The sequence below is a fragment of the Canis aureus genome, chromosome 17 (assembly GCF_053574225.1).
Source record: "Canis aureus isolate CA01 chromosome 17, VMU_Caureus_v.1.0, whole genome shotgun sequence".
In the NCBI taxonomy this organism is placed as follows: domain Eukaryota; kingdom Metazoa; phylum Chordata; class Mammalia; order Carnivora; family Canidae; genus Canis; species Canis aureus.
The window spans coordinates 2,641,806-2,667,081 of NC_135627.1; the positions used below are offsets into that span (position 1 = coordinate 2,641,806).

At 51.6% G+C, this 25,276-nt stretch overlaps 1 protein-coding gene across 3 annotated transcripts in view; it reads right to left on the reverse strand.

Moving 5' to 3' along the window:
* Positions 1 to 25,276, reverse strand: part of COL4A2 (collagen type IV alpha 2 chain) — a 169,972-nt gene that overhangs the window by 20,671 nt on the left and 124,025 nt on the right. For all 3 annotated transcript variants that reach the window (XM_077854964.1, XM_077854963.1, XM_077854962.1), the window contains exons 19-29: positions 23,226 to 23,336; positions 22,594 to 22,743; positions 17,648 to 17,740; positions 16,399 to 16,562; positions 13,724 to 13,796; positions 13,526 to 13,632; positions 11,700 to 11,901; positions 11,280 to 11,339; positions 9,701 to 9,757; positions 6,772 to 6,879; positions 3,859 to 4,080 (exon numbers count right to left, since the gene is read on the reverse strand). In XM_077854964.1, the coding sequence (XP_077711090.1) occupies positions 3,859 to 4,080; positions 6,772 to 6,879; positions 9,701 to 9,757; positions 11,280 to 11,339; positions 11,700 to 11,901; positions 13,526 to 13,632; positions 13,724 to 13,796; positions 16,399 to 16,562; positions 17,648 to 17,740; positions 22,594 to 22,743; positions 23,226 to 23,336 (1,347 nt within the window). The remainder of the gene's footprint in view (positions 1 to 3,858; positions 4,081 to 6,771; positions 6,880 to 9,700; positions 9,758 to 11,279; positions 11,340 to 11,699; positions 11,902 to 13,525; positions 13,633 to 13,723; positions 13,797 to 16,398; positions 16,563 to 17,647; positions 17,741 to 22,593; positions 22,744 to 23,225; positions 23,337 to 25,276) is intronic.

The window sequence follows — 25,276 nt, forward strand, 5'->3', positions numbered from 1 at the left end:
TTGAGCATTTTGCTACATTTAAAAATATTCTTTACATTTTATTTAAAGATTTTATGTATTTGAGAAAGAGAGAAGAGTTGGAGGAGGGGCAGAGGGAAAGGGAGAAGCAGACTCCTAACTGAGCAGGGAGCCCGATTCGGAATTCGATCCCAGGACCAGGGATCATGACCTGAGCTGAAGGCAAATGCTTCACTGACTCAGCCACTGGCGCCCTGTACTTTACACTTTACACGGCTCTGTGCGTAGCAGTACCACATCAGGGACATATTCATCACCACCTGTCTCTGTCCTTACAAGTAGCAACCGAGGGAGCGGTGTTTGGTGCCCACATCGGTGTCTGGATTGTAGGCTGTTTCTTCAGGAAGGTGCCCAGACACTGACTTCGTGGGGCAGAGCGACGCTAGTATACACTATGGCCGTGTGCTCCAGCGTCTGCACATGCCTGTCCTCCTGCGGGGCACCCCCAGCCGTGGGCTGATGCTGACCCAGAACTGGGAGTCTGGCAGGCAGGATGGGGGTGGGAGGCAGGAAGTGCCGGAGAGCAGCTGCGTCACAGGTGGGGTGGACTGTGAGTTACATTTCTTTCTCCTACTGTTTGGTTTTTAATGAAATTTTTGTTCCTTGCTACTATCTTCCTTTGAGGATCTTGGTATTTTTCTTATGGATGTTAGTATTCCTCATATACATGGACCAATTTCCTCCATAGCTCTTATAAGGTCTACTCTATTTTGCTGACCAAATTTTCATTTTGTTTTTGACGGGAAGATTAGTATTCATGTGCAAATATTATGCACTCTCTATATATGTGTGTGCACATGCAGTTTCTTCACTTGCTTTTATGTTTATAACATCCTGCCCTATCCATGGGTCACATAAGCATAGATTTTCTTCTAGCTTTTTGGTTTGTTCGTTTTTCCACTACTGAACTCCTGGGTCTTTCTTTTCTTCTCAGACTTTTTTTTTTCTTTTATTTATTATTTATGATAGTCACACAGAGAGAGAGAGAGGCAGAGACACAGGCAGAGGGAGAAGCAGGCTCCATGCACCGGGAGCCCGACGTGGGATTCGATCCCGGGTCTCCAGGATCGCGCCCTGGGCCAAAGGCAGGCGCCAAACCGCTGTGCCACCCAGGGATCCCTTCTTCTCAGACTTTAAAGTTCATAGGTTCCTCCAGTTAATACGGATAGGAGGGGTGATGCCCGTTTCACAGTCCTCTCCAGTGACTCTGAAGCACACCTGCTCATTTAGCCCATGACCATCCTACAGAGTGTGTGGCTGACCTGAGCAGAGGGGCGGACAAGTTGGGGGGGCAGAGGGGAGGGTCATCAACAAAGGGAACCAGGCTAGTCTTGGACCAACCCAGAATCTGACTTGGAAGCGTGTGTCCCAGTTATCTAATGCAAGGCAGAATGGGAGAGAAAGGTCTGCAAAGAGATTCTCAGAGACGCACGGATGCAAGTCCTTACGTTCTCCAGTTTTATTTCGGTATACGAGGGCACTTCTATGGCTCGGCTTCTGCCTCTGGAGTTACCAGCTACAGAGAGGGCATCGTGTGTGTGGTGCTGACAGTCTGGGCAGCAGGCAGTGCTGGAGGCGTCAAGTCTAGCTGGAGAATCAGGCTCCTGCCACCAACCAGGCTCCTCCAAGAGCATGGACGGAGCTTTACCACCAGGAGCCCTCCAGGCTGCTGACCTGAGAGAGCCGGGCCAGGAAGGTCACGGGAGCTGAGGCTGCCAGCTCGGTTTCTGGAGCACCTCCCTCAAAGGGGCAGGTGGTGGGCAGGACAGGTGGCACGCGGAGTCCAAACCGAACAAGGCTACTTCAGCGTCCTTAAAAACCTCAGGCATTGGAGGCTTGCTCCTTCAGCTGTCTATTGTGACATGAGAACTCAATATTTTAAGCCAATTTCCATTTTGGAACATCTACTAAAAAGGAACACCTACAAAAAGTCTGCTTCTCTCAGCAAAATGACTCTAACTCGGGGACCTGGGTCCCTGCTTCACATGGAGGCTCTTTGCCAGCACACAGGCTGCATCTGGGCGCCTGCGGCCTTGTGAGGCTCCCCTCCCCCTCCCCCCACCCATGGCTCCCCTGCCCAGCTGGGCTGGACTGACATGGAAACAGGTTCTTAAAGCTTTGATGCTCTGAAGTCAGAACTTCTACCGAACAAAAGTTTGCCTGAGCAAGCTGGTCCCCGATGGGACATCGATGGCGGGAAACTTCCACAGGCTCCAGAGTCAACCCGTTGCCGTTTGCTGTTCTACTCAAACAGCAAAAGTCTGCGGGGAATAGATTTAAAAAAATCTATCTGGGGCAGCCCCGGTGGCTCAGCGGTTTAACACTGCCTTCGGCTCAGGGCATGATCCTGGAGTCCCGAGATCGAGTCCCACATCGGGCTCCCTGCATGGAGCCTGCTTCTCCCTCGATCTGTGCCTCTCTCTCTGTGTCTTTCATGATTAGATAAATAAAACCTTAAAAAAAAATCTGAAGGGTCCTCTGTGAAGAGCCTGTGGTGGTTTTTGCAACCAGACAGCAATGCTGATTGTTGAGGACATGGGGCCCGCCACTCATTTCAACAGCCACAGGGGAGCTGCTGCTCACGAAGCTGCCCCACCAGTGCGGCCAGCTGTCCACCACCACGCCTGCTGCTCTGAAGCTCCCCAGGCCGTAGCCACGTTGGCAGGGACAGACCCAGTTGTCCCGGCAGTGGGTCTCCACTGCTGGATGGCTGCATCCACGGGCCTGTGTGCCTCAGGGGGTTGATGTGTGTGTGTGTGTCTAAGAGCGTGACTGTGGATGTGTGGACGTGAGTGTGTGAGAGTGGGCATGTGAGCACGTGTAGGAGTGTGAGCGTGTGGGCACACGCGTGGGGCTCCGTGTGCATGCACATGGGTCTGCCATCACGCTTGCACAAGCTGCACGTGCGTGTATGTATAAGCGTGCGGATGTATGTGCGGGAACTTCTGGAAACTGACAGGCTCATCTGAAAACCAACCGGCGCGCTCCTGAGCTTGTCCAGAGCCAGGCTTCATCCGCTGGAGTACTCCCATGTAAAGGCTGCGGGGCAAGGTCCGATGGCACTGGAGGGAGTGGCACCCGCCTCCTCCACCACAGAGGAGGCCCCCTGTGCCTGGGCTTGGGGAGGGGACTGACAACCATGCCGTCAACAGACAAGCAGCTGCTTCTTAAAGTCTCAGTTCTTCCTGCATCTTCCTGTCTGATCGGGAACACTCAGGGTCTGGTGCTCTCCAGTGTGTGTTGCACCGAACGTAAACGCTTGCTCCTCAGTGACACCGTCTTCATCAGAACGAGGGTGTTTGGGGTTTGGACGTCAGTTTTGCATGAACTGGAAACACAGAGCCATCTGACGCCCTGTTCACTCATCAGTGAGCCATCTTTCTACCTTGTACACATACACTGACGATATTGTGGACATTGAAATGTTTTACACCAGCCTGTTAAGCTGTGCTCACGTCATTCTCGCCTAGCCCTCTCCCTAAGCATGGTCTCTGCTCTTCACACCAACGGCACACATTCTGCTGGAGGCTCGGGTGAGGCCCCCCACCCCAGTTCACACCCAGCGTCAGAAGGGGGAGTGTGCATGGTTAGTCTCTACTTGTAAAAGTCTCCAAGGACCATCCTTTCCTGGCTACTGAACGTAAACACAGGATGGTGATTTTTGTCCTAAAACACTCTGAAGGAATACTGGTACTGAGTGTGGGGAACAGAAGGCAACCACACTGTCCACACAGCCTGTGGCTTTTTACCAAATTCCTAGGAGGGACTTGGGACGTGCCCTTGGGAGCCACCGCTCAGCGGGACTGGGCTGCCTGCTCCCCTGCTGCCATGAGGACTTACCCCTGAATCCAGGTGGACCTCTCTCTCCAGGAGGGCCCTTCAGCCCGGGGTGTCCAGGCAGTCCAGCATCTCCTCGGGGCCCGGGCTGGGCTCCCAGAACTTCTCCAGGAAGGCCCCTGTCCCCTGGGGGCCCAACAGGGCCTGGCAGACCAGTGGGACCTGGGTGTCCATCTGGGCCAGGAAGGCCCACTGCACCTTTGGATCCTCGGGGCCCCACGAACCCTGAAAGAAAACACAGGTCATCCCCGTAACTGCAGGTTAGTATCATGATGGTCCTAGAGAGGTATCAGGTAGAGGCTGGAAACAGCAAGGTTTGTGTGAGGGCCTCCGCTCATGCCCTGTCTCCCACCTTGGGACCCACAGCATCCTGGTCCCCCCCACCATCTGGCCCCCAGCCCTACAATTCAGCTAACATGGAGGCATTAGAACCATCTGCGTCTTAGACATGGATCTTCATGATTCATGGGCTCCCTGTTGTACAGATGATCCCCACAAATGGTTCACAAATGGACCTTCCAGGCTCTGTGTGCAAGTGAGAACAGAAACCCAGGGGTGGGAACAATCAGATCCTTTGGAGCCTGGGCTCTGCCTCCCTGGCTGTCAGGCCATTTGGAAACGCTCTAAAGGGAGACCAAGAGCCCTCTGTTGAACTGTCAGCTGTCTGCATGGTTGGTGGCTGTCACATGCTTGAGCCTTTCCTGGGTGACTTCCCCTGTCTGCGCCCTTACCCTCCGATGTGACCTCAGACTAAACTCCAAGAGAGGGCCATCTCATGTCAGCTCAGAAGGACAGCTTTCCGAGGCCACTGCTGCCTGGGCCGAGGCGTGCCGGGAAGGAAGGCACTGCCTGTCCCTTTTGTGTGGTGGGCCTGACAAACAAGGCTGTGGACGTGGGGTCCCAGGCTTTTCCTAGGACAACAAAGCTCACCACAACCTGTCTGGAAGACAGGTTGATCCCAAAGGCCATGGCTGGAACACAGAAGAGAGGATCTGGACCTCTTGGGAGTATTCCTGAGCTGGCCCCTATGCCAGAGTTTCAGTGGTGTGTTTTTTTCACGAACACCAGAGATAGCCTCTGCAGCTGGGCATTTCCTTTCTTCTGCACATGTGGTAGTAGTACCGGATATTCCGTATTATCAAAAGTGACACATGCTCCAAAACTGAATAATAGGCCAGTTCCTTGTTAACCTCTTTCCTCTGTTCTACCCCAATCTCCCTCTTCAGGTAAAGGCTCACGTTTCAGTACAGAACAGGCTTCCTACAAATACTGTCAACTCCCAGAGTCTCCCGGTGACAGGCACCCCCCACACTCCTCTACGGCAGGTGCACAGTCTGGACCGTTTGCGCCCCCATGGCTGGCACCACAGTGGAGGACCAGGTACCCTTCCATTCAAGGCAGGCAGGTACTAACGGATCATTATGCTCCCAAGAACTTCACACTTTGCTCTAGTGTGTGTGACATCCCTGGAGGGACAAAGCCTTATCTCCTAGGTGTCTGAGTGCTCCAAGCAGGGCATCAAAGTGATACAGGCGGTATCTACTGTGGTGGTGGTATGAAAACTGTCCCGTGTTTCCCTGCAGAGCAGGTTTTTGCCAGCGCCTTGATACACAGGGAGCACGCCTCCAGATCTTGCAAGACATGGAGACATACGTGGCATGAGAGGCGACAGGATGAAAGCTGCGGGCAGTCTCATGGGCTGGAGCACTGACTCCAGGGAGAAAGTCCACCGGGTTGACCTGGGCTTGTGGTTAGGGTTAAACCAGCTGCCACGCTGTGAGACAAGCCGGAGGCAAAATTCAGTCAGTCTTTGCCGCAAGTACTGGCTAAGGGTCTCTGGTCTGTGTGACAGTCTAGATGTCAGGAGCGTTCTCTTTGGTTTCCGGAGCCTGGTTTGTAAGGAATGTGGACCAGCCAGAGGTCACGAAGCCGAGAGCATGGAGATCTGCACTCTGGGGGGCTGCTCTGTCCATTCGTTCTGTGGCAAAGGGGGTGATGCAGCCGTGGGCTCCCCACGTGAGGGGTGCTCGTGCAGAGTAGTTGGCTCAGGGGACAGGCAGCCAGAACTCACCGCAAGCAAGATTTCATTCCCACTGACAAAGGACTTTGTAGCAACGAGTTTCAACATTTCACAAGTGCTGGATGACAAGAGCGACTCCACTACAGGCTGGGGAAACCACCGACCAGGACACTTGGATGTTTGGTCTTGGGTGGCCTCAAGGACCTTGTTAGTCCTGTGTCAACAACACAATTCTGCATCGTGTGTGCCTCTACGCACCAAGTGACAGCCATGACCGCTCACGCCTCTGGAGCTGGAGCTGCCTGGGGCAAGTGTGTTCGGAGACAGGTATCAGCGAGCAGGCCGACATGTCTTTGTAGGTCTCCCACAGTTCATTGCTGGTGACACATTCATTTCCCTCCAGTTCCAGGAAAAAGGCTTATGCTCTTTTAGCCAGTCATGGCTTCTGGAAATTCTTTGCTGTGTTGAATGCAGAGGTAACGGCTTGCTCAGAAGAGTGCAAGCTAAAGAGTAAGCAGGCAGTGCCGTGCCCTTTGCTGTTTGGTGAGTGGTCAGCAGGCTGGAATCGATGACCTGAGGGCATTGTGCCTTTGGGGACAGCCTCATTAGAGGACAGCATCATGTGGCCTTTGGAGTGTCTGACATCCACCAGAGAAATCGTTCTGTACCTGTCTCTTTCTTTCCTGCAGGTGCTGTAGGGATCTTATGCAAAACTCCAGCATAACATTAGTGATGGAAAGGTAGAGAATTTTTAAATTCCCAACCACAAGAACAAAGTGCTCATCAAGCCTGTTTCTGAGCGTCCAAAGCCAAGAGCGTGGGGGCACCGACGTTGCATGCAGTCACCTCCCGAGCATAAGGGGCTGTGTGTGTGTGTGGGTTCAACCCTGCCTTACCTGGGGGTCCTGGGAATCCTTCGCGACCTGGGTCTCCTGGGAGACCCCTGAGCCCCGGTGTTCCGTCAGCTCCTGACAGTCCTGGTATTCCTTGGAGGCCCTTGGCACCTAAACAACCCGAAGAAAGCACGACACACGTCAGAGCCCCACAAGCAAACCCCCGAAATGACAGGGTGGGAGTTCAGAACCCACCTAACACGGTCCTTATGATCCTGGGAAATGAGGCTGGGGGATGTCAACCGGAAATGGCGCTCCTGACAGCTGGCCACACCTACCGCAAACCCCACCGACCCAGCAGTATCCCTCCACCCCTTGCCAGATGCACTGGTAGGAAGTCTTCCCTCCAGATGTTGGCCGTAACCTGCACCCAGGCCAGTCTACCCAGACTTGAGAAATGCTGAACTTGTATTCCTTGTAACCAACACCTGTGACTGAAGAGCAGATGAAACCTTGGAGCCGCTAAACGAACTGATTCTTTACCACTGGGCATCTTTGATCTGAACCTTTTCATATGGGAAGCAAACTCAGGATATTTTTTTCTGGGGGTCTCCACACCTGTCTGGCCTGAGGCTCTTGGAAACCACAGTCAGTGCACCTGCCTACTGCAGGCGGCTAGGCGCTAGGTGCTTCAGGAACCACCGAGACCTCCTGCAAATACCAGCAGTGAGAACAGCAGCCTCCTCTCTACAGTGTGTGAGGCAGCGTGCACGCAGGTGCTGGCAAGGCGACAGGCGGACAGGGGTGCAGGTTCACTGTGGGTCCCAGCCTCTCCGGGCTCCTGTCCCCTTCAAGATGTCCCTGCAGGCCATGAGGGTGGGCTGGCGCTTTGCTATCATGTAGGAGGGGCCAAAGCCAGCATCTTGGAGCTGGGGACAGAGAGGGGTGGGACCCTTCCCTTGGGCTGGAGAGAGCAGGGGTGTTTGTGCGGGACCCACCAGCTCTCCCAGAGGGCCCCATTTCCTGAGGTTCCTGTTGAGGGGAGGCTGGATTTGGGAAAACACAGTGTGGGAACATAAGCTCAGCCCTACTCACTCTTCATAAATGCACAGATTATCCAAAATTCCCCACTGATGAAATGATGCCCTTAGACCATCTCTCCCCAGTGTAACCAAGTGATTTTAAACAAAGCCCTATACTTGACTGTGGAGATGGGGAAGGAGCAGTTCTCAGTAACACATGACCCTGCTGCTCAACACTGTTGCTCTGATGGAGACACAGGGATGGAGTCAGACCCACAGGTGCAGGAATGTACTCGTTCAGAATTCCAGGACGTCTGTGAGTCTGTAGTGTGGACGTGGCAGAGAAGAGAATAAAAGGGCTTTGTGTGGAGGATGTCCTATGTGAGTATAAGGTTCCGTAGACTAAAGATAGAATTTTTCAAGTTGTTTGAAGTGACGATGTATTTGAGGAGCTCAACTTGTCAGTCTCTGAAAGGAAATCCCAGTGGGGCCTCAGGGCAGGTGCACCCAAAATGAAGATAGGATACAGAGCCTTGGACATGCTGCCCCCAGTTCTCCTGCTGCCTCCGGGTCAGGGGCCCGGGCCCTTCCAGGGGACCTGTGTGTGCGGGAAGCAGCACAGAGCATTTCTGCAAGCCCACCATCACCTTCTGGATGGAGAATTAGTCTGCAACAGAGATGTGGAATCTATGCACTCGCTGAGCTTCATGGGGTCAAAACATGATCCAAATCCTCCCCTCGCACTCAATTCATGTGTACTTTTGGACCTGCTTCCACCCAGTCACTGCTGAAAACCCACCATCTGCTGGCTGCTGTGCCTGGGGCCCCACCGGTTAGTGGCTGTGCTGGTGTCTGTGGATAGACAGACTCATGCTGAGTCCTCAGAACACAACCCTGCGTCATGTGCATCCTTCTGCATTTCATCCTGCTGTCCCCAGATCCTGTGACTACTCTGAGCCTAGGGAGAGCCCTTATGGTCTGGAATGTAGACTGTAAGGCAACGGACTTCTCCAGTCGTGAGGGCTGTCTCACACCTCCTTGGCACTTCACAGTTTATACAGGACCTCACTCACAGCGTATGACACGCAGTATTAAGGGCATTATTTGCAAAGCTGGAGGAGTCCAGAATGCCTGCATTAGTCTTCCTATTTAGCTAAGAAGACCAAGTCCCACAAGGAATGAGAAAGATGCCCAAGGCCTCCTGGACGATGAGCGGAGCAGCAGATCCCACGGCCAGCTGCTGGCTACTTGCCACACACTCTTAGCCCAAAGTCAGCTGCCAGGGAGCAATCGAGGTGCATTCCCTTGCCCTGCAGGGGCCAGGGTGCGAAAGTGTGTCTGTCTGTCCCGGGCTGACGGACATAGAACTCTGGGTTTCATCCAGGTTGCCCAGACCCTGCCCCTTATCTGAAAAGCCATTTGTGAGCAGGTGCGTGGGTGGCTCCCGACACTGGGCTCAGCCACCTGGAACCTGACTCCATCATGTGGGTGCTTTGGGTGGGTGACCGCTTGCACCAGCTCACAAAGGTGGGACCGTAGGGACACAATGCTAGCCCTGTTCATTCCTGTTATCCTCCATCAAAACCAGAAGAAACAATCATGTCCTGCAGGTCCTTCCCACAATGCTGGGACATGTAGGGAGAAAAGCTGCATGTCGAGGGGGCTTCCTTTCCCATCCCAGAGTGGCATGCCACCCCCATTGGTGTCCCCTGATGCCTGTGCCGTGGCAGAGGCTGAGCTCTGTGTGGCGGGCATTCTCTCCTACAGCCTGGGGTTCTATGAGGGGTTGGTGACCATGTGCCATCCACAGTGTGGAGGAAGAGCCTGCTTCCCTACCCAGGTACCAACGTGGTGGAGCATGGTGACATACAGGGTGGAGAGGAGGGCAGAGGCAGAGGGAAGTGGAGCAAAGGGGGGTGGGGGACAGTAGAGATGCAAGAGGAGGAGCCTGGGAGACCCCTCCCATTTACCTGTGGGTCCTGGGGGTCCTGGCAGGCCTGGCGATCCCATGGGCCCTCTGACACAATCTGAAAAGAGAGAGGAAAAGAGGTGAGCTGGGGCAACCTGTCACACCCACTCCCACGGTGTTGGGTTTTGCCAAGGGTAGAAACAGCAGTGGTGGAACCTGGCCACCATTCTATGATTAGAGTAATTTAATGATTTAATCTTGATCCCAGTGTAACTAAAGGTTAAATTTCATCATGTAATGGTTCAGAGTTTTTAGCATAAATGCCAGTGATGTCAGCCCAGTCAATAAACAGCACCGTGCTGGTGACACGTTCTCCCCCCATCAAGGGCAACACGGGGGCCCAGCCAAGTTGCTCCGGGCTCATCCTTGTCTGCCAATGTGACAGATGTTCCCTGGTGATGCAGACAGCGTGTGATGCCATAGGAAATCTTTGACTTCTCCTTTGTGACTCTGAATACTTCCAGAATTAGCCAGGGCACTTAGCTCCTTAGAGCCATGAGAACTGAAACCCGGCTGCAGCCACTTCCAGTTGGCATGGCAGAGGGCAGTGGGTATAGCCTCTGCCTGATAGAGACCCTGGAGGCACAGCAGCTCTTCGAGCTGTGCTTTGTCTGTCTGCCTGGGATGTGGCCTCCTCTGCCGCATTACAGGTCTCTGGGTGCACACTGGCCAGCCCAGGCCATCAGGATAAAGGAAGTGGGAGTCTCTGGGGGGGGGGGTACAGCCTCCAGCCTGTAGAGATGCACATTCAGGGACCCCCTCCCCAGCTCTGAAGGCTCTGCAGGATGCCCACTCTGCACCCTCACCCCACATGCTTGATCTGTCCCCAAATATCTGCCCCGACTTCATGCAGGGGACCCACAGATCCTGAGGCCACTTCTCCATTCTGACCTCCATCCTGAGAATCACACCCAAACTTTCACACCACACTTGGGACCTGCTGCATCCACATGTTCTGCGACACCCTACACTCTGTGCATATCTCTTCAAAATCCAGACCGAGGGAGGCTGGCGTTCCCTTTGTACCCTGGATTCATCTTGGGTTCCCAATGGGATTCCTCGGTGGAATCCAGAGGCTCCTGCCCTCAGCGCCGGGTGCGTCAGCCTCAGTGGGAGCGTCTTCTGTCCACTTTGCTAGCTCTGGGCCTTGGCTCAGGGTCACCACATGTCTCCTCTGATCTGTCAGCCCTTGTTCTTTCTAGCATTATTCATGGCTAGACCCAATTCTCTTCTGACAGATACTGGACCACTCTTCATACAATTCACACGTAGGGGCAGAGAGACAAATACATGTATAGAACTTAAGTGTGACAGTACCTATCTGTTGAGTTCTTACCAATATTGAGCTTGATGCTTCATATTAGCAGAGAACTTCAATACTCTGCTTTATTACACCTGCCTTGCCTTTGATTATAAGCTGAAGCAGAAGGGCGCCAGCTCCAAGCTTTGCACATATTTGCATTTCTTACTGCAGCTCCATGCATGCTGCAGGAGCTCACAGCAATTGCTGATTTAGTCACATATTTTATAAACCAAAAGCTTTAACGTGTCCCAAAGTGTCCTGGTCCTCATTACAGTACCTGGCTGCACAGCCTCCTGTCCGTCACCTCCGATGGGCCTTTTCACGCCTGTGTCACAGTCTGGGGACAAGACACAGGCAGGAGTGAGATGGCTCTGCAGCAGCTAGCTGGCAGCTAGAAACCTCCCCATGGCTGTGAGCTGGCGGGGGAGTGCGCTGGCAGGGAACCCAGGCTCATTTCTGAGCTTCTGCACAGAGCCCCTGTGACCTCAGCACCCTAGGGAGAGGCCCACCCAAGTGAGACTGAGTCTGGTGGGCCTGGAAAGCCCCACAGTCAGGGAGGTTTGAACATACCAAGAACTGATAGCACAACATGCATCCTCACGGGGCCCCCAGGGGAATTTGCACATTGCCAAAGATAGAGAGGGTGTTGGAGCCCATGTCCCATGACTGAAAGATAGGAGAGGGGGTTTCTCCATACCTATTTGTCCTGGAGTGCCTGGGGGTCCGGGGGGGCCGGGAAAGCCTGGGGGTCCAGGTAATCCGGCATCTCCGGGGAAACCACGCTCGCCTTTGGGGCCAGGCAGGCCCAGTCCGGGGGGGCCCCTTTCTCCTGGAGCGCCCTTAGTACCGGGTGCTCCTGGGTAACCCGAGTCCCCCGGGGGGCCTTTGATACCATCACCCTGTGTGGAAATTATGTTTATCTCTTAAAACACACATAAACCTCAAAGGCAGCCATAGTTCAGCTCTCCTTCCCATTCCCCCAAGTTCTGTGTGATGGATGCAGAGCGGAAGGAGGGCAGACATGGACAGGCACCTGCAGTCACCATCAAACCAAGCACAGGAATCAAGGCAGGTTTTATAACAATCACAGTGACAAATGGGAGATGGTCCCAGGAGGCACACAAATCTGAGTGTTTGCTGTCCTCACCCAAGCCACCCTCCTCAGTTGGAACCTTCGTTCCCGGGAAGGATTCTGATGGGGGCAGTCAGGCACAGGCTCAGACTAATGGGAGCAGGAACATGTCGTTTCTACTGCTCTGAGCAGGCATCGGGACGTATCCCCTATTCACAGGGGCGATCCATCGTTAAAAGAGAGGAGTCTTTGGTTTGGGCCAGAAAGAGCAGCATGCTCACTGGACGCAAGGAGACAAGACAGGATGGAAAAAGCAGGGTGATCCCCGGGGATGACACTGCCCAGCAGGTGCAGAAGGTGGTGGGGTAGTGAAGGGATAAGAGGGGGCTGTGGGAATGCGGGTCAGGGGATTGATGTTGGCAGGGGTAAACATGCAGCTGGCTTCATGCTGAGCATATCTGAACGAGCCAGTGGGACAGCCATGTGGGCAAGTCCCAGGGTGTCCGCCTGAGAGCTGCGCATGAGGCTGGGATGCTCCAGCACAGGCCGCGGCCCATCTGTGCTCCTGAGCGTCCCCACCTCTCTGACCCTCCCGAGGCTCCCAGCCCCGCTGAGACCTGAGGACCGCAGACAGGGACCCGCACTCCATGCCGATGAGCTGCAGGAGTGGCCTGTGTGTACAGGCTGGAAGACTCGTGCACGGCTGGAGGCAGCGGTGTGCTAGGACAGCGGTGCCAAGCAAACTTTTTGAAAATGATTTTCAGGGTGGTAACTAAAAAAGCAATACTAGGGTAGTAATTATCCAGGGGTTTTCCATGAGCCCAAGAGAAGTGCTCTGAAAACCCGACTGTGTTGTGGTAGGAAGGACCCATGTGGAGCAGAGAGGCCTGGCTTTGGAATGAAGCGAGCAGGCCGGCTTGGGGAACTGTGGTGTAAACCTCTGCTAGGGACATGTGGCGGGCTGAACCACTTCCCCCACAAGATGCTGGAGTCCTGACCCCCCACCTGAGGATGTGGCTGCTCTGGAAACAGGGTCTGTGGGGCCATCAGGGTAAGGTGAGGCTGCAGACGGGGAGATTTGCATGCAGCATGCATGCAGGGAAGATGAGGTGAAGACACAGGCAGGACACTGCCAGCTACAAGCCAAGGGACATCTGAGGCCACCAGAGCCTGGGGGAGAGCCTGCAGTGGGTTCTGCCTCAGGGCCCCATTCTGGGCTCGCCTTCTGTGCTCCACCAGGAGGAATCTCCGTGGACTCTCTAATCTTCCATGTGCCCTCTGGGGGCTCCCCACCCACCCCCTGTGCCCTAACAAACAGGGTTTCTGCTGGTTCAAACAGCCTGGCTGTGCTGGCTGGATTCAGCGCAGCGCCAGCACTTGGGCCCTGGGGTAATTGAGGCCGAGACCTATCAGGACCAGGGCCGCGCCAGCCCCACACTCGTGTTACTCACAGGAGGGCCTGGGAGGCCTGGGAATCCATCCAGCCCGTCACGCCCGGGGACACCATCATCACCTTTCAGCCCAGGCACACCTGGGACACCTGGCTGTCCTCTCTCACCTGGGAAAGGATTTGCAGTGTGATGCTTCTCATACAAGAGCAGCCACAGAACGGCTGTGGGTCCAGGGACTCTTGGCCCCCAAAGACTGACCTTTGGTGGTGATTGCTCTAGAATCCCCCTTCAGCCCTTTCGGCCCGGGAGGTCCAACGGTGCCAGGGGCGCCCTGTGGGAACAAACACACAGTGTCTTCCTCCATTCTGTTAAGGACAGCTGGGAAGATGACGAGTTTCATGGTACACAACTTGGAAGCCTGTTCCCCTCATCAAGCCCAGGGCTGCCCCAAACAACTCTTTGCTGTAGGAGAGATGCTCTGTAGCTGGCTGTCCACGTCAGTGGTCCCCAAATACAAATGGCCACTGAGCCCTTGAATATGGCCTGTGCAACTGACTTTTAAATTTCAAATAATTAAAACTTCATGTAAGTAGCCATACTTGGCTGGAGAGTAAAAACCAGAACCTCACTGCTCAAAGTGTGGTCCATAGACCAGCAGCCTTGGCCTCTTCAGGGAGCTTGTTAGAAACGCAGTATCTCAGCAGTCCCCCATCCCTCCCCACTGCCACTGACCTAGAATCTGTATTTCAACCAACTCCTAGGGAGCCACATAGTCATGAACTTTTAGGAAGCAATGATCTAAAACACAAGATCAACAACTCTTAATGACATTATTTAGACTCTGAGCAAGTACACCAGGTACAAGGGATGGAAATTTGTGTCCGCTCAATACTGAGAGTAACAGCTTGTCTTCTGGACTGAAATTAAGGTTGGAAAAAAAACCCTTCATATTATAGAGACAAGCTCATCGCAGGGACACTCATATTTTAGGTTGTGAAATCTAGTGTAGGTCTTTTAATGAACAGAAATGAGCAGGTTAGTGGGTCAGGATGTTAATGTGTGATGTGCTCATTTTCGGGAAATCTTGGTTGTTATTATTTGCAAGAATATGGGAACTTTCAGTGTTGGTCTAATTAAACGGGGAACGTTCTGAAAAATTCCACAGATACTTGATTTATTGATTCAGTTCTTTGCAGAAAAGGGCAACATTCTTTCAATGCCCAGGAGAGTGACACACACAGATGGCGCTCAGTACGTAGGTGCTGGGCAAACTGATGGCTGGATGAATTCATTTACTGACTGGCTCCCACACTTCAAATGTTCTCCCAAACTCTATTGGTATAAACATTAAAAAAACAAAACAAAACAAAACAAAACAAAAAACCATCCCAGGCCTTCGCACTGGAGCAGGGTCGCCAGACACATAAACATATTATACGCAAGACAACAGACACAATGCCAGAGGTCTGTGAACAAAGATGGTGTGGGCATGTGTGTCATACAGCTGGTGGAGGGAACATGGGTCCTTGGAAGATTGTAGACATTCCAGGTGCACAAAATGGGGTCCATTTGGCTTCTAGGAAATATTTGATAATTTTATAAACAAGCAAAGATCCTACTAGTTTTGCTCCTCGTAAGTTCACAACCCCCACTACAAATGTGTTCAAGGGCTAAGACGGCCATGATTTGGAGACAGAATCATGAAAACATAGTGCCTGCCATTTTTAGTTGGATAAAACCGTTTGTGCTTGAGAAATCTCTGAGGCACGCCATGGAGGGGGCTGTGGATCTCATTTCACCTACAAAGCTCTGGTGCCACAAAGCAGTGAGGAGTGACAGCCTTGGTGTAGCAGCTCCGTGTGGCTGCTCATCCCCGGTACCAGCTCACGGAGCCAGGTCGCTCTTGGCCCGGTGCCCTGAGCACTTTTTCCTCTCTTGCTGAATAAGTAAAATAATAGACTTTTCACATTGTAAATCTCTTGAAACTCTCTTTTTGAGTAAAATAAGAAATAACAAGGCATATTTTGCCTTTATCTGAAATTGGCTTTGAAATCATTGGTTAAAACCTCTTGCCAAAGAAAGATCTCTAGATGCTCTTTTCATAGGTGTGACATAAAGTCTGTTTAGTTGATACACACGGGGAATCCACGGGCAGGGAAGTTCAGATATCCCTGGACATTCATGGTTCACTGGGAGGTCTCACTTCTTAGCTGGTTAAGGGAGACATCATAAAATGCTTAATCATTTCTGTACTAAATTTGAAAAGATGAATGTTCAGTGGAATGTTTTACATTCCAGATGCTGGGTTCTGTTTTTGTTTTTTTTAGATCTGATTCATATGCGGTAAAACTCACCATTCTGAAGCATACGATTTGGTGTTTTTTCACACGATTGTGCAAGCATCACTAATCTCTAATTGCAGAACATTTTCATCACCCGCCCTGGAGAAGACCCCACAGCCATGACACACTCACTGCCATTTCCCTCTCCGCCAGCCCCTGGAGGCCCCGACCTGCCTTCTGTCTCTAGATCTGGTGGTCCTGGACACTTCCTAGGAATGGCATCACACGAAACCTCTTGGACTTTTAAGTTGTTTCTACCTTTTGGCCTTTATCAACAATGTGCTTTGAACACCTGTGTACAAGGTTTTGCGTGGATGTGTGTTTTGGATCCTCCGAGGCGCCCAGCCAGGGGTGTGTGGGTCCCGGACGCCTGGCAGCTCTACCTCTGACTTTCATAGGAAATCTCAAACCACTTTCCAGAGCAGCTGTGACACTCACCTTGTCACCAATAACTGTTTTACAGTTCCTCTCGGAGCACGGGGTTGTTTGAATGGAGCACTGGGTACATGGCATTGCTGGTCTAAATCTATGTTTGCTTAAACAGAAGCTGTCAAGGAAGTCCTGTCAGCTTTGAGAGAACTGGTGTCTCACCTTGAACCCTGGGAACCCAGGGATGCCGTGCTGGCCAGGGTCGCCTTGGCTCCCTTTCCTCCCTGGCTCCCCATTGATGCCCGGGAAGCCCTTGGGTCCTGGCAGCCCTGGGAGACCCCCGACGAACTGATCGCCTTCCGCGCATTTACAGTCCCCAGCGTCACCTGCAATGTGAGGAAAGACTTGTTATTTCCTTGTGAAGCATGTGCTGAACACTCCTCCTGGCTTTGCAGGGGACAGAAGTCCAGGGCAGTGGGGGCTGGGGTGACAACGAAGCACTCTGGGGCCTTGTCTACTCCTGAGCTTGCCGGGGACCGGTACCCTTTGCCCCCGTTTCCTGGATGAGGAGCAGAGGTACCTGCTCGGGATGCAGAATGCAATGCTGCCACATTTCCCCGGCACGGTGAACAGCAGGCCACTGACAGGGGTGGGTGTGCAGCTGGGGGGAGATGGTGTTCCAGAGTCTGGGGGATAGGAGGAGACTTGGGGAGGGGGCCTGGCTGGCACTCTGGGCTCAGAGGCCAAGCTCCTGGGTGGGAGGCAGGAAATACTTGGCCTCCCTTCTCAGTGTTGCTACAGTGGGGCCTAGGGAACCCACTGCTGGTGGCACAGGTGACTGGTGGTGGCTCATGGGGACAAGTGCTACACAGCCCTCCATGGGGTCTGACTCCTGCAGTTGGCCCCGTCCATTGTGGGGGCACCCGCACACCCACACGTCCCACGTGTGCCACAAAGGTCGGGGTGCGTGGCCTGGGGCCACCTTCCCCAGAATGGAAGGGGTGCAGCACATTTCTCAGCTAGAATCTCCCTCTTCCTGCTCATTCGACGGCACCTCTCCCACCACCCGGGGGTAAGCTGCCGGGGACCTGCCCCGTCCTGCCTGGCTGGTGACTAAGCCCTAACTCAGGGGAACATGGGTAGGATCAGCTGTGACGACTACTCTATGGGTCTCTGCAGTGGACGAGCTCTCAGTGCTAGTTATGCTGCCTTCGAGCTGAGTGCTTGACAGAACCATCTGATTCAGCCCAAGAGGTCAGAGCTCTTCTGCTTTGTGCCCCCCCAGGCTCTGCATCTCTGAAAGTTCAGTGATGAAGGCAGTGACAGAGATGGGAGAAAGGAGGGCAAACACAGGGCTGGGAGCCTGGACAGTGCGGTGGGCGCCACACACCCCAGGGGGGAACGGGGAAACATCCTGGAAGAGGGGGTGGCTGCCCGCCCTTCCTCCAGCATTTCCGACGACACTCCTCACCTTTCCATCCTTTCTGTCCGCGAGCTCCAGGGAAGCCAGAAGGTCCAGGGAACCCTGCGCTCCCTTCTGTTCCCTTCAAGCCGAAAAGGAAACCTAAGGAGAAAATCCACAAGGATGGTCGTGAGTGCAACCTGGAGACCCCCCTCCCCGGACCCAGAGTTGGAAGGGTCACAGCCAGGTCTCCCAACAGAGTGTGCAATCCCTTTCTGGGACCCCCTTTTATGGCCACAGCTCCCACCCCCTATTGATGGAAGGAAAGGCAGGAACCTATTATGGGTTTTTCTAATGAAGTCTAGAGATAACAATCTTTGCTTTCAGGAAACATGGAGTCCAAAGAAAGGTTTTTCACTTTTCAGCCACATATTTTATTCTACTACTATTTTTTTTTGTTTCTTAAGATTTCATTTTTACTAATTGTGCTTTCTTGTTTTTAGTTTCCCATATAGTCTAAAACTCTGAATAGTAAACAAATTACTTTTTAATAATTAAAAATATATTTTCATGTCAAAAACCAGACATTTATATATTGAGGGGACAAGTGACCAAGTGACGTCTTTACAATATCTCTGTATAATCAACCACATATTTTATGTGGTAAGACTCATATTCTAAGACCAACACAACTTGGGTTCCCCAAAAGACAAAAACAAAAGAAAACAAACAAACAAACAAAAACCAAACCAAACCAAAACCAAAACCAAACTAAACCAAAACAAACCAAGGTACTGACATGACTTCGGTTCCCCATTGTGCTCCCCTGGAGCAGGTGCACACAAGGGTTTGCATGGTTCATGCAGACAGCATGGGGCCACCTGGCTCCAGCGCACCCACTTCCCCTTTCTCCACCCTCACTCCCATGACAGGATCAGGGCCCCTCAGAAGTCCTGTCCGGAACATAAAAGACTCTTAACTCTGGGAGACGAACAAGGGGTAGTGGAAGGGGAGGTGGGCGGGGGATGGGGTGACTGGGTGACGGGCACTCAGGGGGGCACTTGGTGGGATGAGTACTGGGTGTTATGCTATATGTTGGCAAATCAAACTCCAATAAAAAAACATACAGAAAAAAAAAAAAAAAAAAGAAAAAAGAAAAGAAGTCTATCCGGGCTGCAGGCTCCCATCCAGTCCTGAGAACCAGGCTCTCAGGGCAACGCTCTCCGCATCTTCTCGACAGCAGCGCCACCTGATGGTGGGGATGAGCAACCCCCCAGCGCCCCTGGGTCAGGTTGGGAACGTCCCCCAGTCTGTCCTTGCTGCCAAACCCTACAGTGCTTGCAGCCCAGATCTAGAACCCCCCAACACACTGAAATACCTGCTGCCATACCCACCTCACAGTACCTGGGGGGAGTGAGAAAGAGGCACCAAGGAAGCTGGGAGGAGAGGAAACACTGACTTTAAGGGCATTTGCTGTTTGTTAAAGCGACACCAGAATTTGAAGGTCAGAAAGCTCCTAGGTCACTGTATGTATGGAAGGGCAGCTGGCAGTTCAGTTTCACCACATTTGCGACAATCTCTCTCACTTATGCACCGGTGCACCTATGCCAGCCCAGCAGCGCAGCCAGAGTTGTGCATACAGAGAACATCGCACACCCTCACCTGCTTACACCTGAGGCCACCAGTCAACAAACCAACACAAAATTTCAACGACAGCCAGGGCTGTGCAAACAAGGGCTTTCAGAGAGAGAGTAACAGAGGAAGGCTATTTATTTATTTATTTAAAAAGATTTTATTCAAGAGAGACACAGAGAGAGGCAGAGACACAGGCAGAGGGAGAAGCAGGCTTCCTGCAGGGAGCCCGATGTGGGACTCAATCCCCAGACCCGGGGTCACACCCTGAGCTGAGGGCAGACACTTAACCGCTGAGCCACCCAGGCGCCCCAGAGGAAGGCCATTTAAAATGGGGCGTCAGGAAAGCTCTAAGACCTGGTGCCCAGGACCTAAAGAAGCCAAGAGAGGGCAACAGGGACAGTTCCAGAGAGAGCAGGAGTGTGTCTGAAAGCTCCTGAAAGACCAGGAAATCCAGGAATCTGAGAGTGGTAAAAGGGCCATCGAGGGGCTTGGATTTCAGCCCAAGGGCATCAGGGAGCCATTCAAGAGATTTCTTTCTAAAAGTCGTCTGCAGGGATCCCTGGGTGGCTCAGCTCAGGTTAGGCATCTGCCTTCAGCCCAGGGCATGATCCTGGAGCCCGCATCAGGCTCCCTGCATGGAGCCTGCTTCTCCCTCTGCCTGTGTCTCTGCCTCTCTCTCTGTGTCTCTCATGAATAAATAAATAAAATCTTTAAGAAAAAATAAAAGTAGGCTCTATACTCCAGCACGGAGCCCAATGTGGGGCTTGAAATCACTTCTGGATAGTGCAGGAGGGACAAGGAAGTACCAACAAAGGCTCTCAGGGAGAACAGGCAGTGGGATGAGAGGGCACCACGGAAGGCCAGTGAGTGTAGAGGGCTGCCAGCTGCACCCAGTGACCACTGAACGGGATGTTGCCCCTGCGATGTGCTCTCAGCTCCTTGGCAACCAGGTCAAGGGCATTCAGGCCCTGGGCTGAATAAAGCCCTGTGGGCTTTATTTTATGCCTCCAAGTTCTCCCAATGTTGTGAGAAGTGCAGCAGACAGGTAGGCATTTGGTTTCAGATATTTCAGAGATGTTGGCATTTTAAGTTTGACACAGACTGTGGGTGTTCCTTGTGTGGTTGGAGACTCCAGCGGCCATCCATCCTTCCTCTGTCCTCTGTGCTTTCTTTATCTAATAAACTAGTAATTCCAGACAAGTCCTACAGCATAGCAGTGCACCTCTCAGACGTTTTCAAGATGATTTTCCCTAAAAGGCCAAGGGCCATCGCAATGCTGGCAGGATTCTGACTTATTCTAAAAAAAAAAAAAAAAAATGAAACTGCCCTGACAGTTCAGTTGATTCAGTTAACTCAGCTAGAACCAAGAGTTAATAAAATATTTAGCTCAGAAAGAAAACTGACTTCACAGTTTGGTTCTGTGGGAACTGCAAAAAACTAAAAATTCTGGTTTTCATTAGTAACCAACACACAAAACAGGATGAAGGGCAGTTAGCAAGAAAGGAATCCAACGATTTCATTCCAGGCGAAAAGCTAAAGCACTCTGCGGGAATCCAGGTCACTGGTATTAAATTCTGACTATGCACAACAATGTTTTAAAAGGCCATTATGGTTGGCTACTTTTTGTCGAAGAGATTGCTTTTTTGAAAAAGTGATTTGGAAACAATGTGCTCATGGGGTAAAATATTTCAAGCAGAATTTAAGTTGTATGGTTTTCATATCTTAGGTTGATAAAATTTATTGGATTCTCTTCCATGCATTTTACGAATAAAATATGCACAAGAAACGGATCCATCTGCAGATATATTAGTAAATCATAGACTTCCTAATAAGCAAGATTTATAAAGCAAGATGGTGTCTGTATCTTTAACGAAGCAGAATTTAGTTATTGGGATAATGGCAAGGTCAGCCTTCCATCACACTCCCTCAAAGAGGCAAATTTTTATGCTTTAAAATTTTTTTTTTAACACATCATGTTCTTTTGCCAAAAAGGAAAACTTATGAGATAACATTTAGTCAGGAAACATAATGCCCATAGAAACTTGGCCGTAATCACTGATGTCATCACAATAAATATGACTTCCAGGATAAAAATATATGACAGATAACACAGATCAAACTCTGGTAAATTCCAAGGAGTTATCTACACCTAAAAATTTTCAGAGGAATGTAAGAATCTGGCTTTGCCAGTTGAAGGGAAATTGGAACCGTAGGGCCATGTTAACTTAGACATTTACTGTGGAAGACAAAAGGGAATCAGAGAAGGGATTGCTGATTTCTCAATGGAAGAAGTAGGTGCGCACATGCTTCTACTACCCTCACAATCATTCCTCTCAAGGTGGCAGAGAGAAGCAGACATCCCAAAGCAGCAAAAGCACAGACCGGAACCTGACCTTTACATGAAACCAAACACTACCTGTTAGCAATGGGAAGCTCTCCCTGCCTGGAGATAGGAAACTCTAAGAGATTGCTGGGGGTGGGGAGGCAGGATACCAGGAAAGTTAAAGTCTAATATTTCAAACACTGGCTGGTAGACCATGGACCCTATCACATAGAAAGAAATTGTGACCTCATGTTTTCTTCCAAAGCTTCATTTATGCAAATTCCTGAAGGGATGAAATGTTCCCACGAGGAGATTTTACAAAGTCTAGAACTACCCTTTAAATGTGGAAGCCGAAAAGATAAGTGTTTTTGGTGGTAAGCTCAAAGACAGACCGCACGTCTCCCTGCATCCTCGGAGCGTTCTCCACTGATAGAGGAGCCAAGGAAACATGGGACTTTGGCAATACACTCTGCACTAGTACTCCACGCTGCCCACCCCCCCACCCCCCCAGGTGGCGTGGGGCCCAGAAGCTCATGCTCATCTGGTTTACAGACCCTCATTGTCTCTCATCTCAGCCTCGGCCAATGCAGTCACCTCTTCCTGTTGACTGCTGTCACCTGTTCAGTTACACAGCTCTGCTGTGCATGGCCTGAGAAGGCAGATGATCAAGTCTGCTAAAGATCGCTGTGAAACAGGGGAGAGGCTACAAGCCAAGGCAGGAGGCCTCCACCCTGGAAGAAGGTGACGGAGCAGATCACATCGACACTTGACGGATTTCAGCTTGCACCTGCTTCCTGACTGCACCGCTCAGATGTGCCTCTGCAGAGCTGACACCCCTGGAGCCACAGTCAGCCAAACCCTGGGTCACGTCCACGGGCCTGCTGATACTCAGCAGATTCCCTCATCACTGGCTTTTCTGTTTGTGCCCCAGGGCACCTGCCACACCCTACTGCAATGCCTACTGCATTGGTTCATGGAATTATTTAGCAGGAAAACCCCGGTAAGAATCTGACAGGGGCTGGGCCTCTTGTCTGCACCTGAGTATCCTTCCACTTACCATCTGGTCCAGGTGGTCCAGCAGCCCCTGGGGGTCCTCGGAGTCCTGGCTTTCCGTCAGTGCCTGGTGGGCCGGGGTACGGTGCAGGGATGCCTGGGTCTCCTATGAACCCTTTGGGGCCCATTTCACCCGGTAAGCCTCTCTTTCCATCTGAAAAATCCAACAGTGACCATGAGCAGCATGAGACTTGGGACATTTAACATCTGTGTTGGCATTTTCATCCCCCAGAGGCCACCAGGAACCCATGAGTTCACAGTCCAATCAGTAGCCTAAGGATAGATGCTCTCACTAGATTTCTTCACCATATTTCCACCTCAAGAAAACTCCCCAACAATGGTGTGAGAATTGTAACCCTGGCCACGAGGACTGGCTACTGCCCACACTCATCCCGGTCAGTTGACAGCATCATGCTCGTTGCTTGTCAGCGGCACAATCCAGCCCTGTGTGTATTGCTCATTGCAGGTCAACTGCTCCCCAGAAGACCTGTGGCACAGGCCCCCTAACTGGTTAGAGCTGCTGAGCCTCCTCTGCATGAGAGGCCAGCTGCAGAGCCAAGTGGTCAGTAAGGGCCCAGGGCTCTCTGTAAACACCTGTTGGGGGGGACACACTTCTGATACCACGGAGCTGATTACCTTCATCTCTGATGGATGGGCCGGGGAGACCTGGTGGGCCCGGGTCTCCTGGTTCACCTCGGCTTCCTGGATCCCCGTGGGTCCCTGGGAATCCTGGGTCACCTCTGGCACCTGCAACCGAGATGGGCCCCATGGTAAGAACAGGACTGCTTCCAGTACCCACTTGAAGTGCGCACTTTTCCACCAAATGTGTATTTATTTATTTGTTGTATGTCTCGTACATGCAGTGAAGGGTGGTGGAGGTCCAAATGGTTAATATATGGCAGTCTCTACTTTTAAGGAGCTCATTCCTTTTTTTAAAAAAATTTTATTTATTTACTTGAAAGAGAGAGAGAGAGAACGAATGGGGGGGGGAGGGGGCAGAGGGAGAAGTAGCGTCCCCACTGAGCAGGGAGCCTGATGCAGGACTTGATTCCAGGACCCTGAGATCATGACCTGAGCTGAGGGCTTATGTTTCACCAACTGAGCCACCCAAGCACCCCAGGGAGCTCATTCCTAATCAAATAGGAGCAATAAAAGATTCCCATAAATATCATAAAAGACTAGAGAGGCAGAGAATGCCAAAAAGTTACAGATCTCGGTTTCAAAAAGGGAAAAGATTATTTTGGGGAGAAATCTGATATTGAGAACCACAGAGCATAAACATAACAGTGATAGTAACATTTGGGAGCTCTTGCTGTGTGCTCTAGGCTCAGTGTTTAATACTTCATGTTCATCTGATTCCCACCAAGTCGTGGGGGCAAATGGTGCTACAGCCCCAGGTTAATGGACAGGTGAGGCATGGTGCTCATGGGCACTGAGGCTTCAGGACACAGCAGCCTGACCACTGGATACGGGTACACTGTGATGCAGGTGGGAGACAGACGGGGCTGTGGGGAATGGTGAACAGCTGTGGTGGGTATCAGGAGGGATAAACAGCTGAGTCTAAACGGGAATAACGAAGGGAATGGCAGGACTAGGGATCCCTGTGTTCATGGCGCTCAGCGCGGGAGGTGAGGAGGGCTGGTTCCTGTTTGAAGCCCCACTTCCTCAGGCCCGACTCCAGCCCAGAGCCGCTTTCCATAGCTCTCCATAGCTGTGTGACGGATGAAGAACACAGGTGGGGGCTCTTACAGACCTTATCCCTAAACAAACAGAGAGTGGCTTCGAGGTGTTCTCCCGCAGTGTAAACAGCAAAGCTTTACTGTAGGATACATTTTTCTGGACTATAATTGGGAAAAATGAGAGAAAAGACACTATGATGTTTTACTATGTACGTATTACTAATTATTAGGAAAGCCATCACTCTGTATGGGATCTTAATGGAATGGGATCTTTAATTTTCTCATCTCAGAAGCAAGTCCTTAAATTAAGGAGAGGATGTGCCAGCATCATCCTTGATTTGTACACGCAAGGTGTGGAAAGTGGGGAGTCTGCTCTATGGGTGCTTATGCCCTGTGGAGAGGGGTGGGCGTGGGGTGCTGGGCTCTGGACACAGGGGACCTGAGTGACCTTGGGTTCATTCATTACACACGTGACCTTGGGTGAGTCATGGAAGTTCTATGCCTCAATTTCTCCACCAGTAAAACAATGTGATGAGAGCAACTAAGACCTGGGCCTGGGCCCCGGGGAGCACTGTGTGAATGCTAGCCCTCAGGAATGGGTAGGCAGAGACAAAATAAAAGTGAAAACCACAGATCCTTTCATTAATTAGGAAGAAGAGCAAGATTAATTGCTTTAGTTACCATGTAATAATTAAAAAAAAAATACAAGTCTCCTCCAGCCGTGCGGGTTTTGACAAGCTCCTACGAGGCTACTTTGTGCAGATACGAGTATTCTCTTCCATGAGGGAATCCGCTCATTATCAGCCTGTTGTGCTCAGGAGCCCTCGCCTGCCAACTCACCAATTTAAAACCATCACCTTCCCAGTGTGGTTTCAGAAATATGAGGTGGTGAAAACGGGAAATAGATGAATTCTGGGCTCTCAGTCAGTGATGTTTTTGAAAAATGGCCAACATTAATTTAAAAAAAATTATGTTCCCAAAGCCTCAAAGGCAGTCTTTCAATTTCAA